The 17,954-nt window shown below is 45.5% G+C and overlaps 1 protein-coding gene across 26 annotated transcripts in view; it reads left to right on the top strand.

The window, feature by feature from the left end:
- The window catches only part of Ccdc91 (coiled-coil domain containing 91), a 170,715-nt gene that overhangs the window by 90,677 nt on the left and 62,084 nt on the right, over positions 1 to 17,954 (top strand). For 17 of the 26 annotated variants that reach the window (XM_087657856.1, XM_087657836.1, XM_087657842.1 and 14 more), the window contains 1 exon segment: positions 8,336 to 8,413. The exons of the other annotated variants lie outside the window; for them this stretch is intronic. In XM_087657856.1, coding sequence (XP_087513982.1) covers positions 8,336 to 8,413 — 78 coding nt within the window. 26 annotated transcript variants of the gene reach the window in all.

Raw genomic sequence — 17,954 nt, forward strand, 5'->3', positions numbered from 1 at the left:
GGAATCTGGCCTTCTTAGCTTCATGATCTTCCTGGCGCCATAACTGTGTGAGGAGATCATCCACTCGTTTGTTCACAGATTCACAAACAGCGCAGGTGCATGGAGTCAGTGTATTGCCCCTTAAAACCACTCCGCCACCACTCTCAGCCACAGAATTGTTACCTCACCTTTGTGATGCACCAGGGATTTTCAGTCCTGTAGACTCCTCTGCTATAGTGCAGTACCTCCTGTGTTTCTCTAGTGTTGACTTGAGAAAAATTGACATGAGTTTTCTGAGAGCTGATACTTATGTTAAAGGTTTGCACTTGAGAGATAATAGGACATATATTTTATGCCACGAATAGCTTCTTCTGGTATCTTAATTTTATATCTAAAATAGTTATATCTAAAGTACTTTTATATATTTGATATAATAGATATTATTATATCTAAATTTATATCTAAAGTAGTTATTTTATTTGGAATCGATAGATATATTCTAAAAAGAAAAAAAATAAAATTTGAAATTTTAGGGGCTATAATGTAGTGAAAAATCTGCTACACCCAAAAAGGTAATATCCACATAAAATATTACACAAAAATACGTAGTATGGGATTCAAAAGCCACTTATTAACTATTTCTTGACTATTTTAAATAGGAGTGTGTGTGTGTGTGTGTGTGTGTGTGTGTGTGTGTGTGTGTGACAGCAGATACGCTTAACCCTCTTGTTTCTTGTTTCCTTGGATCATGATTGAACTTCAGTAAATACTTCTTAGTAGGAATACCATCTCTGGCCACCACCAGTGGAGGAGAAGATATTTTCTTAGATATACAGACCCTCTCCCCATTTTGATAGCTCTTTTCTTCCCTCATTTTGAAAGCATAAATTATTTACATATGTAATGTGCTTACTGATAGTCAGTGTCAAACTCTACTAAAATTTGTGATCCTCCCTCTATGACAGGTTAACAAAGCGATTTGTGAGTTTCCATTTCTCATCAAAAGCAAAAGGGAAATGATCAGGAAAACTAGTGTGAGCTTGTCAGGCCCTGTGCAAGGCTGTGTGGTCTGTGTCTGCACATGGCTGCATGGTCAGGTCCTGTCCACGACTGTGTGGTCTGTGTCTGCACATGGCTGCATGGTCAGGTCCTGCACACGGTTGTGTGGTCAGTGTCTGGACATGGCTGCATGGTCAGGTCCTGCACATGGCTGTGTGGTCTGTGTCTGCACATGGCTGCATGGTCAGGTCCTGCACACGGTTGTGTGGTCAGTGTCTGGACATGGCTGCATGGTCAGGTCCTGCACATGGCTGTGTGGTCTGTGTCTGCACATGGCTGCATGGTCAGGTCCTGCACATGGCTGTGTGGTCTGTGTCTGCACATGGCTGCATGGTCAGGTCCTTCACACGGCTGTGTGGTCAGTGTCTGCACATGGCTGCATGGTCAGGTCCTGCACATGGCTGTGTGGTCTGTGTCTGCATGGCTGCATGGTCAGGACCTGCACACGATTGTGTGGTCAGGTCCTGCACACGGCTGTGTGGTCTGTGTCTGGACATGCTCCCTTCGCAACAGTGCTCTCTTAGGTGTGCACTTGAGCTCTTAATTCGGCCCACGAGTTTCTCACTCTTCTCCTTAATGTTCCACTCTTGTTCATTTTTGTCTCCTCCTTCATGCCAGTGAAGCTGGGATTGGGGCTCCCTCCCTTAAGTTGTCCTTTCTTCCTGTATCCCCAGCCTTGGCGCCACCTTTTTATCTTTGGAGAATCGACTGTGGTTTCTAATATGGTCCTCATCCTTGTCACTGAAGCCAGACTCGTGCAGTTCAGACAGCTCTGTACCATGGCGTTTCCTTCCCATGGCATCGGCTGTGTGCTCCGTGAGAACTGCTTCTGCGATCCTCCCATAGTCTTATTTATATCTAAGTACAGCATGTATTTGTAAGTATGTATACACACACATCAAATGTTCTTCCTTTCTCCTAAGGGCATGAGCTCCCAGGCGCCCATCCCTAATGTATCCAGCAGCAGGAAGAGCATCTTACCGACCTGAGAGGGAGTCACATGTACCTTGCCCTGGCTCTGTGTGCATTAGACGTTGTTACTGAACCAGAACAGCAGCTATGATGACTTAGGGATTCAGTTCTACCTGTAAGATCTAAACAAGGTGATCACCGAACTGCAGTCACAGTTTAAGAAAACAGCATTGTCAGATTCTTTCTCCACTTTCCTTTATTGATTGGTCAGTTGATTGCTCTTCATGCTCGGGAATGAACCCAGAGTCTTCGGCTCTCCCCAAGCTGGCTTTGAACTTGTGTTTCTCCTCCTCCTGCCTTAGTTCTCCTTGCTCCCTATACTCAGGAACACTGTGCACAAGAGCATGCTTGGTTTGGCTGCTTTTGTGCTGGAAGCCGAGTGAGCGTGCAGGGCTCCCCTTGTGCCATTGACCCTACCCATCACTTCCTCATGTTGTGTGGTGTGCAGTGGCTTGCCTCCAGCTTTCTCTTTCCTCTTGCATTTTACTAAAAACAGCAAGGAGAAAGCAGGCTGTGCTAACAAGCCTTTGCTCAGACATATCTTCATAAATATACATTATATAAATAACACATAATGTATAATACACACACACACACACACACACACACACACACACACACACACTTGTAAATTCTGGTTTCTGCTTGGTAGTCTATGATATTATACCTGTCACTCCATGGCAGAAGTCACCTTTACCTCACTTCTCTCTGAGCTTCCCAGAACCACTGTTAGCATTCACTGGTACACCAGCAGTTTGTTGTTGTTAAGCTAGTTTTTAATCACTTTATTCTCTCATATGTTACATCCTGATCACATTTTATCCTCCCCCTTGACTCCTCTCTTCCCTTCAGAAAAGCAAAGCCCTCCGAGAGATATCAGCCAAACATGGCATATCAAGTTGCAGTAAGGCCTCTCCTCATATTTAGCCTGGATGAAGCAACCCAGAAGGAAGAGTTGGTTCTCAAAGCAGGCAAAAGAGTCAGAACACCCCTCACCCCTGTTCCCTCTGTTAGGAGTCCCATAAAAACACCAAGCTACATGGCTGTAACATATATGCAGCAGAGCTAGTCTAGACCCATGCAGGCTCACTGATGGTCAGTTCTGTCTCAGTGAGCACCTGTGAGCCCCTGTGAACCCGTTAGTTGATTCTGTGATTTTCTTGTTGGTGTCTTTGAGCCTTTCAATCCACAGACCCAGAGAGACTAAGTAGTAACAGGAGGGCTTAACTGGGCGGGGGCGGGGGTTCATGAGTCTCCCTGGGAATAGGAGGTAGAATAGATATTGCCAGTGGTCTGGGGAGGGCTAAGGACTAAAAGGGAGGGAGGGATCAGGTGGGGGAGGATAAGAGGGAGAGAGTACTGGGAAAGACAACTAGAATGGAGGGATGCAATTCAGGGGCAAGCTAGTATGCATAGTGCAGTGGAAACTCCCGGGAATCTATTAGGGTGACCCTGCTCAGAGTCCTAGCAATGAGGATACTGAGCCTGAACTGACCATCTCCTGTAATCAGACAAGACTCCAGTGGAGGGATTGGGACAGCAACTCAGCCAGGAAACCTTCAGTGTACAATTTGTCCTACCTACAAGATGTGCTAGGAAAAAGGTGACACAGAAATTGTGGGAGTGACCAACCAATGACTGGTCCAGCTTGAGACCCAGGTATTGAGAGGGAGCCCACCCCTAACACTGCCTGGAGGACCAGAAACCAGAGGCCAGATGGCTTAGAGACCTAGGATAGAACCAAACATGCCCAGCAAAACAAAACAAAAAAGGTAACTGAAGTCACTCCTAATGGCACAGTGCTCTAGTTATAAACAGATAATAATGCTCTATCAGAGAGATTCCATCCAGCAACTGGTAGAAACAGATGCAGAAACACACGGCCAAACATTAGGTGGAACTCAGTGAATCCTGGGGAAGAAAGAGAGGAAGGATTGTAGGAGCTCTCTTCCTTAAAATGCGGCTTTTCCCACCATGGTCTTTGCTTCCCCAGAACTCTTATTGTTGCTTTATGGAAATGTTTGTATTCCAACACAGCTCTTCAGAGAGGACCAGGTTCTTTCTCTGGCCCCTCGCAGTTCTCCCAGCCCCGACCCATGCTGTCGTTCTGAAGCTGCCTCTGTACATTGCCAGTGGTCTAAAAGCCCCTCATGAGGGCGGTGCTCTGTAGATTGGGTAGCCACAGTGTGGCTGCCCTCCACTTTGTATTCACTTCCTTTGAGCCTGGTGGTGCTGCCTCATGCTCCTCCCCTTCCCCTAGCAAGGATTCCAGCAGTTGAATTTGGCGTCCATACACAGTCAAAGTGGTCACATCTTACCATTATCCAGGTACAGTTACAGGTGACTTGAGCCATGTCACTTCAACTCCCTACAGACAGCAGCGATGGGATTTCAGAGTACTGAAGTCCATGAAGTCGGGTGATGACATTGTGGGCAGAAACCAACACATCAAGTAATGTTTCTTGATCAGCTCCTTCACAGTGAACACTGTGTTAAGTATTGGAGAAACTGTCATGAGACACTCCTGTTGCTGGGTTTAAACCACAGCAGGCTTTCTGAATGTCCTCGGCCCTGGAGAAGCCATGGACATTACAACATTTAGAGAGAAGTTTGCACCTATGATGATTAGAATGGTGTTTTAGGTGTATTATGTGCAGAGCTGTTTTTCTTCGTGTATGTGTACAAGTATATATATATGTGCCCCTCTGTATGTTTTTATATGCATGTATATGTGCTTATGTGTGTATATGCATGTACAGGGCAGAGCTTGATGTCTGATGTCTTCCTAAATCACACTTCATTTTGATTTTTGAGACCGAATGTCCAGCAAGCCCCAGCTTTGGGATTGTGAGAACATTCTAGTACAACCAGGTTGTAATGGGCACTGGGGCTTGAACTCCGGTCTCAGGCTTCTACAACAGACACTTTATCATTGAGCCACTCCTCAATCATTGCTCTACTGTTAGTTGGCTAGACACTACCCTCTGATGTCTGGTAGGAAGGTCTGGAGGTCACTGTCCAGCATAAGTTGCAGCATTCTGTGGGTGGTGGCGGCTGTTCACCTCCTTCCCCTTCCTGTTCACTTCCTCTTCTCCCTCCCTTACCCCCTTCATTTCTTCCCTTATTTCCCTACTGTATTTTCTTTTTCCTGTTTCCATCTACATTTCCCCCCTCTGTCTTAAATTAGCTCTAAGCATGTCTTCCCAAGATCTGCCTTTGAAGAATTTAGCATCAGAAATGGTGCTAATTTGATGCCCAGGGCCTTCACAGGAGGCCTGGGTTCTCATGGGTTCCTCATTGAGCTTCTCACTGAGCTCCTCCTCATTGAGCTCCTCCTCAGTAGGCTCCTCATTGAGCTCCTCATTGGGCTCCTCATTGCGCTCCTCATTGAGCTCCTCATCAGGTTCCTCATTGAGCTCCTTGTTGAGCTTCTCATGGGTTCCTCATTGAACTTCTCATTGAGCTCCTTATTGGGTTCCTCATTGAGCTCCTCATTGGGCTCCTCATTGAGCTCCTCATTGGGCTCCTCATTGCGCTCCTTTTTGAGCTTCTCATGGGTTCCTCATTGAGCTCCTCATCAGGTTCCTCATTGAGCTCCTCATTGAACTTCTCATTGAGCTCCTCATTGAGCTCCTCATGGGTTCCTTATCGGGTTCCTCATTGGGCTCCTCATTGAGCTCCTCATTGGGCTCCTCATTGCGCTCCTTGTTGAGCTCCTTATTGGGTTACTCATTGAGCTCCTTGTTGAGCTTCTCATGGGTTCCTCATTGAACTTCTCATTGAGCTCCTCATTGGGCTCCTCATTGCGCTCCTTGTTGAGCTTCTCATGGGTTCCTCATTGAACTTCTCATTGAGCTCCTCATTGGGCTCCTCATTGAACTTCTCATTGAGCTCCTCATGGGTTCCTCATTGAGCTCCTCATTGGGCTCCTCATTGGGCTCCTCATTGAGCTCCTCATTAGGTTCCTCCTCAGTATGCTCCTCATTGAACTTCTCATTGAGCTCCTCATGGGTTCCTTATCAGGTTCCTCATTGGGCTCCTCATTGAGCTCCTCATCAGGTTCCTCATTGAGCTCCTCATTGGGCTCCTCATTGAGCTCCTCATTGGGCCCTCATAGGGTGGAGCTGTTAACACCTCAGAGCCTGCAGGTGAGCATAGCATACTTCAGGAAGGAGACAGAGGCATCATCCAGCTGTCTCTTGGGTGAACTCCTTAGAGGTGGATATTTTACCTGCATCCCTCATTTGTTAAAGTACTAATTCCTTTTGGTTGTGGTTTAGACATGGTTTTGAGGTTGTCATGTCTAAGTGAAATCCTGTGTAAACTAGCATGTAGAAAATGAGCCACTTCTGTGCTGCTGTGAGCAGATTTATTCAGCTGTACAACATTATTTTTTATTTGTTAGGAAGAGTTTTGGAGGAATTTGCTTTATTCTCTTCTTTTTGGTGGGCAGAACTCAGCAAGGCTTCTCTAAGTTGATAAAATATATTCAGTATGTGGAGGCAGCCATTAGTAGTCAAGGCCGTTTGGTCAGATGAATCCTGCGAGATACTTAAGCGCTGTGACAGGTTTGCCAAGGGTGCTTTGCTTCTCTGACAGAAGCTTTTAACCTGATTCTTATATCTGTTATTTCTCTCCATTTAATATTTGTCGGGAAAACGATGAGATTTTTAGACACATGGGAAGATTCCTAGGTATTCTACCACATGCTTAACTTGACACGAAGTGTATAAAAACCTGAAGGTGCCTGGCGCCTTCTAGCCCTTGCCTACATTCTCTGCAAGGAGTGTGGAGCCCTTAGGGCTCAGCCAGACTTGTCAGAAGGAAGCTGGGTATGGTGGCTGAAGCCTGAATCCCAGCACATGCCAGGCAGAGGTAGGATTGCCAGGAGCTTGAAACCAGCCTAGTAGACTACACAGTGAGTTCTAGCTCAGCCTAGGCTGCAGAGGGAGGCCCTGTGTGAGGAACAAAGACCCTGAATGAGCTGTCTCGTGTCACAGCTAATGAGAAGCTGTGGGTAGTGTGGCATCTCTCTGCCTGGACAGGTGGCACGAGTGTGACAGCGTGGATGTCCCATGCTCTGGTTTATAGTGCACCAGCCTGTGTAGCCCCACAGCACAGTCGGCCAGCCTCCCCAGAGCCCTGGGCTCTTCTGTCTACCCTGCTGTCTTTGTTTTGCTCTCTTGCTGCACTCCCTTTCGGGTTGTGTGAAGCTACAAGTGCTGCCTTCTCCAGCTGGATCGATCAGTCGTTATGACCTGTGGCCTCCGAGACAGTGCCGGTAAAGCCTGCAGTTGGAAAGTTGCTCCAATCAGATGACATCAATAAAGTCAGTTTCAGTCGATTTCTAGACTGAATCTTGCAAAAGAATTTGGAAAGCAAGATCTGTTACCATATATTAGGTAGAATGTCATGTGCGACTGGCCCACACAGTTTCTTTGTTTTCTTATCCCTTACCATCCTGTCCATCAGAGGATGGCTCTGCACCATCTGTGTGGCTAAGGATGCCCTTGTTCTGCCTGGTTTTATTTATTAGAAGCGACTCATACGAGTTTTTGTAGGCCAGGCCGTCGCAAAGTATAGGAGTGCGGACTGAAAATTAGTTTACAGCTTGGGTGTTGAAGAGTGAATCACCCCCAGTAGTTTGTGTGAATGCTGCTGCTGATTGAGCAGCTCCTCATTTACATATGTGTTCATTGACATACATATGTATGTAACTATTTCTTTGACTCTACCACATCTGCCTCTGAAACACAGGGTGGCTGAAGTGCTGAACGCAACAGGATGCCTGTGTTGTGGTTCTGACACCATCCAGATGCCCAGCACTTGTATTGGGATATTTTTAACCGTAAATGAACTAAAAAAAGTGGGTACTTGAGGGTTGCTAAGCGTGATCACAATGTCTTATCCTCTTGAAAAGGAATAATGGAAGACATACAGTCCGTGTACTATTGAGCTTTATGCAGAAAACAAACCTGATTATTGAGAAATAACACTCAAATACTTACATTTGTTTTTTACTTTTGAGACACAGAGTCTCATTATTCAGTCCCTATTTGCACACCATTTGCCATGTAGCCCTGGCTGGCTTCAAACTCACAGAGATCTGCCTAACAAATGCCTCCTTGCCTTTACAGTTGACCATACTTTAGATGGGATCTTTTCTAAAAACAAACAAACAAACAAAAACCCCAAAACAAAAAATCCCAAGCCAACAGACTCATTTCTTCTTGATGCCACCAGGGTATAAATATATCAGTTTACTGCTATTTTGGAACAAGCCTAAGGAAGAAAGTGTAGATTGAATTTCTCTCTCCCCTTCCAGGAGAAGCATAAACAAGAGTTGGAAGACATGCGGAAGGCTGGGCACGAGGCGCTGAGCATTATAGTGGACGAGTACAAGGTAGGCTCAGGAGGCTTTGCTAACCATGCAGACCCCAGGGAGAGGGCAAGCTTGACTCTTAGGCACATGGAACCATGCATGGGTCCCAGGCCTTGCATGTGTCTTTGTGTACATGTCAGCCCTCTTCGCTGCCACAAACAGTGACCGGCTCAGCACACCCTCTGGGAGGAAGGTGGATTGCAGCCCAGGGTTTTGGTCTGTTGCCTCCTTGCTTTGGACGCGAGATAAAGCTGAATTGTCAATCAGATGGTGAGTGTGTGCAGCAGAGATGTCCACCCCACAGCCGCCAGCAGCTGAGGGAAAGGACACGCCCCAGGGACCTGCTTCTTCCCACTGGGTCCTGCCTCCAAGTGGCTACTGCTCCCACAAATACGAAGAGGTTAGAGCCACCATAATCTGTCATTTTTCACAAGGTCAAGTCATGTGATCAAGATTTTAACATACAAGCCTTTGTGGGATAGTTAAGGTCCAAACCGCACACTTTATTTTAGTGAGTAATCAGCCGAGTGGAGGAAGTGGTGATTGGTTACAAAGTTATACTATTGTATTTGCGACTGAAAATATCTGAGACTATCAGCAGAATGAAGTCTAATGTAAAATATTACATAATTAATTAACATGTTTATCTTCACCTGTGATGTGCTGTCTACCTTTTTAAAGGAAAAATATAAGATATTAAATAAATTAAAAAAAACTAATCTCTTATTTTTAAAATTAGCTAAAAAGATATATATATATGTAAATATATTTAAGTAGTAACAGTTTATAGTAATGTCATAGCAGTGATAATAGTAAAATTGGTATGGAATTTACTAAAAGTCAGTCATAGATCTCCTAAAGTTGGAATTATAGATTTTTGTGAGCAGTCACATAGAAGCTGGGAATTGAACCCAGGACCTCTGCAAGAGCAACCAGTGCTCTTAACCACTGAGCCATCGCTCCAGCCCCACAGTATCCCTTTCTCAACAAACATGTTGATATTAGTCTTGACACTGGTAGTAAGTGAGATTTAAATCACATGCATTTCTGCAATATTCTTTGCAAATGGCATGTTTGAAGGAGCCTGGCCAAGAGCTACTCTCTGTGTCTGCTGTTGCCATGGTTGAATATTCAAAGAGGATTTAAAAGTTCCAGTGTGCTCCATTGTAATTTACTGAAAAGAACTGGGAATGAATCAAATGTCCTACAGAGATGCATTGAATTTGTCATATCTAGATAATGGGTTTCTATTCAGACAGCCTAAACTCATTCCCAGGATCTGCTACTGTGTGACTTGTTGCATGTGCCTCTCCTCACTGACTCTTCCTTAAGGTCCTCATGAAGCTCTAGGGAGTTGAGTCCACTGAGGAGAAGCAGCTCTCACACACTGGTGACTTCGGTGCTCTAGAAGCACAAGTGCAGCCAGGTTGTGTCATCTGCCACACTTTTGCTTCTTCGGGGTCAGACTGAAATGTTAGAGATCCTTGTGATTCTTACAGCAGTGTGCTCCGCCCTCCGAGACAGTCTCACCAGTCTCCTCTAGTGCTCCCTTGCTTCTTCCCACTTGACTTTAAGGTTACCTTTAGCCCTTCTTTCCCCATTGGTTCTGGCTGGTGTTGCCAGCTGGTCTGGTCTGGAGTCAGCCCACCCTTCCACAGTTAGAGTAAACTCACACTTTGTCTCCCAGCGTCCATCCAATGCTAACTGCGTCTCAGCTAGTGGGGTCACATGTCCACCTCTGGCCAGCACGTAAGCGGGTGTCGTGCATGCTGACACAGTTTACATCACTTCTGCACCGTCCTGAGTACGTAACAGTTCCTTGGTGTCATTCACTCCCTCTGGCTCTTAAAATTTTCGCAACCCCCTTTCCACAAAGATCCACAAAGTGTTTTCAGGGATGTGATATGAATTCTGGGTTAGCTCAGTCTTTGTTCTGTGCTTGTTGACTGGTTTTTTTTTTTGGGGGGGGGCAGGGGTGTCCCTGTGTAGCATGCTGCTGCTCGGGTGAGATGTCAGTTTTTAAAATGTCCAAATGATGTTACCAGTAAGCCTTGTCATGATGTGAACTTTTCTCTAAGAAGCAAAAGTTCTGACCTATTCAGCATCGTTACTGGGTTGATGAGATGAGAGGAGCTTAGCTCTTGGGAGCCTAAGAACATGGGCAAGCCAAGGCTGCGCTTAATAACTTTAAGATTTAGAGGCCCCATTCATGATCTCCAGCAGCTCATAGAGGGAGATACCTGGGTGGACCATCTGAAATCCCTGGATCTGGGCCTGGGCGGTAGCTGAGTTGGTCAGCATACCAGGTCCCCTGCGCCCTTGCCACTGGAACCAGCTTTCTGCTGGCCATGTGAGGGATTTAGTACAGTGAAGTAAATGTAATTTCTGAAAGGCCTTCCCTAGACTCTGGTGCCTGAGATTGTTGAGCACAGTCAACAGAAAAGCTTTTCTTTACTTGCTTGTTTAATGATCTTGGAATCCTGTTGTCTGGCCCAATCATCTCCTCAGGGTCACCGGTTAAGAAGCACAGAGCCCTCTGGTACACGAGTAGCCACATCACCACTGTGGTTTTTGTTTTAAGGTAATCTGAGCAATTGCGTGGGGATCAGAACACTGAATTCTGGTTCTCAGATCTTACAGGACATGATAAATGCCTTTGTTGTTTGTCGATGTCTTCCCGGGACTCTAGACGGTAGGTGCAACAGGGGCCTGTCTTCATTTAAAGTTCTGGACGTTACTGTGCGTCCTGAAAGGCTTTGTGAGCCATATTCATTCTGCTCCATTTCCTCACCTGTCAGGTGTTGCGCTGCATCTCGCTGTTGCCGCCTCTAATGTTTTTACCCCATTGCTGATTAAGTTGTATGGACCCATCCACTCACACGAACATGCGTGCCTATGAATGTGTGACTTCTCACTGAAATCCCATATAAGAAAAGAAGACATAATCTCAGAGGAAGGACGTAAGGGTAGGGAGGTCTTCCCTTCGTTTTTGAGAGTGTAGGGGACAAATGAGAAAATGCTGAGTTTTAATTGTAGCTAAGCGAGCAGAGTTTGACTTACGTCAAAATGGTTTATAACAAACATCAGCCTTGTGTTTCTGGAGTGGGATAAGTGATCGCAGTCAGAGACGTCTTTATGGAGGGGGTCAGTACAGTGGGAACACCGAGGAAAGTCATGCATGGAAAAGTGTGCCACATTTACTGACAGATGGGACTCTGTGGCGTCTTGACTTCTCTAAAGAGAGAGCGCCCTCCCACACAGAGGCATTTGCTTGCCATTGCTCTCTGCAGTTTCTCCTCATGCCTCAGTCCAGCTAGTTCAGGGCCCATCAACACTTGAGGTAAAGTAATTTTCACTACCAGCCCCACTTCAAAAACGGTTTTTCTTTTCGCCCTAAATAACTTTGGGTAAAATTTTTCCAAGGGAAGTACTTAGTTGACTCAGTGTGTTGAAATCCAGCTTCTAGCTTGCTCTAATAGAGAGGGGGAGTTCTCAGGAAACTTAAGAGAAACATGTTGCAATGAGCTCAGTTCATTAAAAATTCCAGCTTGACAACAAGCAAGATCTGAACATATTTTTTTGCTTAAGATTTTTGTTTTGCTACTGTATAGAGGATATTCTCTTTCAGTGGCAGCTCCACCCTTTCCCACTGTCTTATTTTTCTGTTTGTTTTTTAACTTAAAAGTAACATAGTGTCTACTTAAAGATCAGTCATTAATAAAAGGTTTTTCTTTTTCTGTTCTTAAATATGGACTTAGAATTTTATTCTGTAGTGGTACTTATAGATTTTTTTTGTCTCTCTCACCTTGATTAATTTTGAAATTAAAGTACATTATTTTGCTATTGTTTAAATGAAAAGATTCAGGGGACAGTGGGATCTCCGTGGTTTTTATCCCATTCAAATAAATTTAATATTTACTTTTTAATTAAAAAGTTTAGGCCTTTTACAGATTACACTAAGCAGAGCTGTATTTCCCTGAGTATTTCCTGCTTCATGAGTTAAAATACTGAGTAGAGCTTGATTTTGTTCTTCACAGGTGGTGTCTAAAAAGTCATAACTATGAAGGTGTCGTGAGTTTTGGCACCTTGTGGGTAGCTGCACAATTTTTTATATCATTTGTGTGTGTGTGTGTGTGTGTGTGTGTGTGTGTGTGTGTGTGTGTGTGTGTGTGAGTGAAATGAACCGTTACCTGCTTGGCCACCCACCAGGAGAGAATTTTCATGTTTCCAATAGTGGGTACCTTTTCCTTCCCCAGTCACTGTTGACATACATTTGGCCAAGCAGCATATATTTAAGAAACTCATTTTTGGCTGGGCGTGAGAGCACTCAGGAGCCTGAGGAAGGAGTCGTTGAGTTCCAGGCCCAACTGAATTGCTTAGTGAATTAATAGCCCACTTGAACTACTTTTTAAAATTCAGTATCAGAATAAATGTATAAACCAGCCAGCCAGTGAACCAACCAGCCAACCAACTGATCAACCAAGCAATCAAATGATAAACCAACCAGCCAGCCAACCAGCCTGCTAGTCAGTCAACCAACAACAAACAAAGGAACAAGTAAACAGCCAGCCAGTTAGCCAACAAGCCAAACAGGTAGCCAAACAACCGGCCAGTTTGCCCTTCCCTTATGGTATTTATACACTTAGAGGTGTCTTCCTCACAAGCACATATGGCCACTTTGTTCCTGCAGCCTGTTTCTGAGTGCACCTCCACATGCCATCTGTAATTCTCTGCATAATCCAGAAGCCGAGGTCCCCTCATTACTGCGAGCATGGATGCACTTGTAAACACTGGACTGTTTGATGAGAAAACAATGCAAGGGCAGATTCTTCTTACGATGAGAGCATCTGATGCTCCCCAGCCCCTCTATTATACACACACTAGCCAGAGGCACTGAAGTGTGAGGACTTAAAATGGTAAAGTGGTGTGAGGTTGCTGCGTACAGTTTTTTTGCAATAATCTCAACTCAGTCTTGGTGTCCCAGTTTCCTATAGTAACTGAACCATGTTTTGTGGGAGCACTGGTCTTTTGCTAATTTTTTTTTAAAGTTTGAATATGCCTTAAATTTCTGTTTGTAAGGATTGCACTGAGTTTTAGTAAATCAGAGTCCGCTATACGGCAGCCCCGAAGCTCACACGACTGCTGCAGCCATTTTCCAGAGCCTTCCCTGGCCTGTGCTTTATTGCAGCTCTCGGGACAACTGTGCCATTTGGTAAGGACGAGCATGCTAGCCTACTGCGTTCAGGAGGCTTTTCCCAGGGTGTACAGTTACTTCATATTATATAAAGTCCTTTCCCAACTAGAGAAACAACTCTGTTTTCTCACTGTTGAGTATTTTCCATTGATTAGATGTCTCTGGGTCTTCGTCCAAAGATGGGAAAAGTACGTTTTTAGATACTTTTATTTGAATCTCACCATTCTGTTAGCCCAAAGGTATGAAATAAATTTACAGCTTTCAGTTGTTTGATTGAGCATGGACGCTCATAAATTCCATGTTTTATCATGTGATCAGATTTTTCCTGGACACTGAAGCTGTTTGCTGTTGCCAGTCAAGCTTGGCCCAATGGCCTGCTGCTAGATCTGAGTGACTGGATAGGACTCAGCCCTTGGCCTGTTCTCCCTGGCCCCTCCCACCAAGCTCAATCTCACTGGAAGACTGAGGAAGGCTGAGTACTGCAGAATGGCTCTTCTGTGCCTCTGAGTTTACAGCACTGAGCCAGAACTCTACATGCCAGGCTATTCTTGTGGTTTCTTTAGCCAGGCCAAAACCAAAAGGCACTGGAACATTGGAAGAAATCTAGTTCTATTATAGGTCAGGGCTTTGCTTGGGTTGTTAGTGAATGACAGCCTGTAATGGGACAGGAGGGGGACGTCTGGGTGAAGGCACAGATCTTCTCTCTCCCCTCCCTCTCCTTCCTTTATTGCATAGCAGATCTCCAGGGGAAAACTCCCTCTGTAGTAAAGTTGAGAATGAGCAGATTTGCTTGCCCTGTGTTCCCTGAGTGCACAGCTCCTGCCTTCTCCTACACTGAGAGTTCACTGTACGACCAGCAGTGTTCTGTGATCAGTGCTGTTCAGGGTTAAGCATTTGATCAGCTTTGAAATTCCTTGCCTGTTTGACAGATATAAGAGAGAAGTGGTCAATTTGTTCTTTATTGTAGAACAGACCCTGAGGACAGACACCAAAGATGTAGTAGTCTGTAAAAGCCCTTTAACGGTCTTATGTGTAAGGAGTGTGGAACTGACTATTGAGATCAGAGAGACCAAGATGGATTTTAATTCTTACATCGAGGCCAGCTTTCTGGGCACACCCAGTGTGTGAGAACATCGGATTCTCTATACAGTTATATATTATTAAAGGATTTGCCCTACTAAAGCTACTTGGCCTTTGTGGGGGGTGCATGCTAGCAAACACAATGAATAACTTGGAAACTGTGTGACTATCTTGTTATAGGAAGGAATCTCCTGTCTCCTTGTCTTTGATTTATGAAGAGTTGTAAGTCTCTCTGTGTCAGTGAGAAGGGATTTCTGTGTATGAGTAACCTGCCACCCTGCCCCAGTCTCAGTCACAGAACCCATTGGCTTCATATTTTTATGGGATATCCATGTGACCCTCCCCCATTTAGAAAGTCTGTAAAGACCAGCTTGGGTTGGTGGCAAGGCTGCCAGACCACCTCACACTTCTCGTCAGCGAGATTCTTCTGTGCTTGTTACTGATAGCGTTGTTCCCGCTCCTAACTCCTGGGGAAGGTTCACTTCTGGGCAGAGTTACTCTTGACTTCAGAGTCCAGGTCAACAGGTTTCAGGAGATCGCAGGCCTTCTTCCTGCGGTGACTTCTGTCGTCTGCTGTTGCCTCAAAGCTCTGCTCCTCACTCACATCAAGGCAGGCGTGTCTTTGGTGCTGCTCTGATGAGCTGACTTGAGGCCAGCCTCTCAGCTCTCAGTGCTGGTAAAGGTTCAATGCGAGGAACCTTTTCTACTTTCCTGGGAGACCTGTTGATCCCACCAAATTGTAAAAAGTAATGATTTTAAATCTAGCAAATACTAAAAGTAATGCTGACACCACTTGGTTCCGACACCACGTCCATTTCCTGTATATGCAGTGAGGAACCTAAACTATAAATCTATCAGGAAGATGTTAGAGCAGTGCCACAGTGTAACTTCATTAGTAAGAAGGCGAACCTGCTGTCCCCATTATTAGGGAGCGCATCACCACCAAGGGGGTCTGCTGTTCCTCCCAGTTACCACGGCAACACGGGGAGACAGAGGCATGATGATGATAAGTGCAGGTGAGGGATGGAGGAGGGTTATCTATAATAAAAGCCAGATCCCTCCTGAACTGACCCAGGGCTTGCTTGTGCTTGGGAGGTTCCGACCTGTCCATTCCAGCTCCTCAGATGACTCCCCAGTGCCACCTTCCCACTGTCACAGACTTCCTGCTCTAGTGACCCTGCGCCTCCTCTGATCCACTGAGGACTCGGGAGCAGGAGGAGGCTGTCTCAGGCAGAAGTCGCTCTTGCTTTCCTTTCTTTGTTCTTTCAACTGAAACCATAGTTGTGATTCAAGTCACAAGGAGCAAGATTGTGGCATCTGAGGGAGGCCAGCCCACATGGCAGCTTTTCCAGAGGTTGAGGTATCTGGAAGGCAGACATGCATAGCCTTTGCACTGTGCTTAATTTTAGAAACTTCTTAATTTTAATGTGTTGTCCATGGCACAAAAGAAATTTTCACTGGGAGACTTCTGTGGTGTTTGAGGTAATGGCTCTTATGTTACTAGAATCCTGTAACGACAAGGCCAGCAGGAACCATTCCCTCTGTCCTGATGGTTTTCTTTGGCCTTTGCAGCCTGCAAAGCACTTTATAACATGGCTAGACTGTATTGAGTTTCCGCTAAGATCCACCCCATCAGCTAACATTTCTGTCTTTGAATTGTGTATTAATGCTGCACTGGTCCTCAGTCTACAGAAAAGCCTGTACAGGCAGACTCTGACACACACACTACATGCCAGCACTTCCGCACACACCCAGCATGGTAACAGACTCCTCCAGCAGCCTCTGTGTGACCTTCCCGCGCTCTTCTTTAAAAACAGAAAAAGGGAAGAAAAAAAAAAAAAAGGAAAAGCCGGGGAAACTTTGATGTTTCAATTGAGTTAAGAAACTTAGTCGTGTTTTTTCCTTTTTATTATTATTAAGTTTTTATTTTAATTGACAGAATCAAATCTGTATTAGTTCTCCTCAGACATAGTGGTCACTCCTGAGACGGGACTTGTACCTTCTATTCGGGGGTTGAGCATATGGGGTCCGCATGGCCTCTGCCTGACTCAGGAGCGAGGATGAAGTGACTGGTCACCTTACATCCAGACCGAAGCCTTCGTTCCATGCAGTTATCTGTAAAGACGTTACAGAATGCTAATATTAATATGCCTTTTCTGACGTAAGGTCCGTGAGCATTTCCCATAGGAAGACAGCTGCTGTTTTACACCGTAACACAGGAAGCCAGAAACACAACTAGACACAACTAGCTGCTGTGAGTGTGTCTTCCCGTGCCCACAACAGATAAACCCAAGATGGGTTTCCTGGTCAGCCTGGACCGAGGCACCAGCAGCCCCTCTGCTCAGTAACCTGAGACAGTCTGGAAGGGGTCGCTGTGGCTCCTGCTTCCACTGTCCCAACTCCACTTTGTGCATGCACTTCCGCTCTGCTGTGCTGAACCTCACCTCACGGGCCGGCCCTACACCCACACTGCGTGTCAGAGTGACTGTCGTTCTGTGCTCTGTGAGGCAGAAAGTGTAATGTGGATGGGTATAACACGGCCAGGATGCTGGCCTGTCTTGTGTGGCTTTCCTTCCTGTTCCCGAGCAGCTCTAGCTCTCGGAAGCTACGTTCAAAGGACGAGGGTGGCGTGACTCAGTAGGCGAAGGCGGACAGCTGTTCGGATGATGGCTCCACTATGGGAAGAGGCTGCTTCGTTTCGTAATTGTCTTCCTGAAAACATAACTGACCAGAAGTTAGAACTAGCCGTTTGAATCTGGGGTAGTTTTTAGACCGTGGCAAGTAGGGAAGTGAGAGCACCTCTTTCTCCTGAACAGTTCAGTCACATTCTAGAAGGGAATGATAGCTTAGCCAGGCATGGGGATACACACCTGACCTCCCAGGACTTGGGAGGTGGGGGCAGGGAAAGTACCTAGCTACACAGTGAGTTTGAGGGCAGCCTTGGCTACTTGATACCCCTTCTCAAAACAAGAAGATACTTCTTAGGACCTGTCATTTCAAGAAAATTACATCGTCCTTTAATTATTCTTTTATGCCAAACACAGTGACACACCTTTAATCCCAGAACTTGAAAAGCAAAGGCAGGCAGATTTCTGTGAGTTCAAAGCCAGCCTTGTCCACACAGACAGTTCCAGGCCAAGCAAGGCTAGATACATAGTGAGATCTTGTCTCAAACAAGAAAGAACAGAACAAAACACTGAAAACAATTTTTTTAAATCTAATAAATAATGAATTTTGTGAGAGGGAAATTAGAGATTTATAGCATCCAGTCCTAGCTCACAGGCTTAA

The sequence above is a fragment of the Rattus norvegicus genome, chromosome 4, assembly GCF_021556685.1.
Source record: "Rattus norvegicus strain SHRSP/BbbUtx chromosome 4, alternate assembly SHRSP_T2T, whole genome shotgun sequence".
Lineage (NCBI taxonomy): Eukaryota > Metazoa > Chordata > Mammalia > Rodentia > Muridae > Rattus > Rattus norvegicus.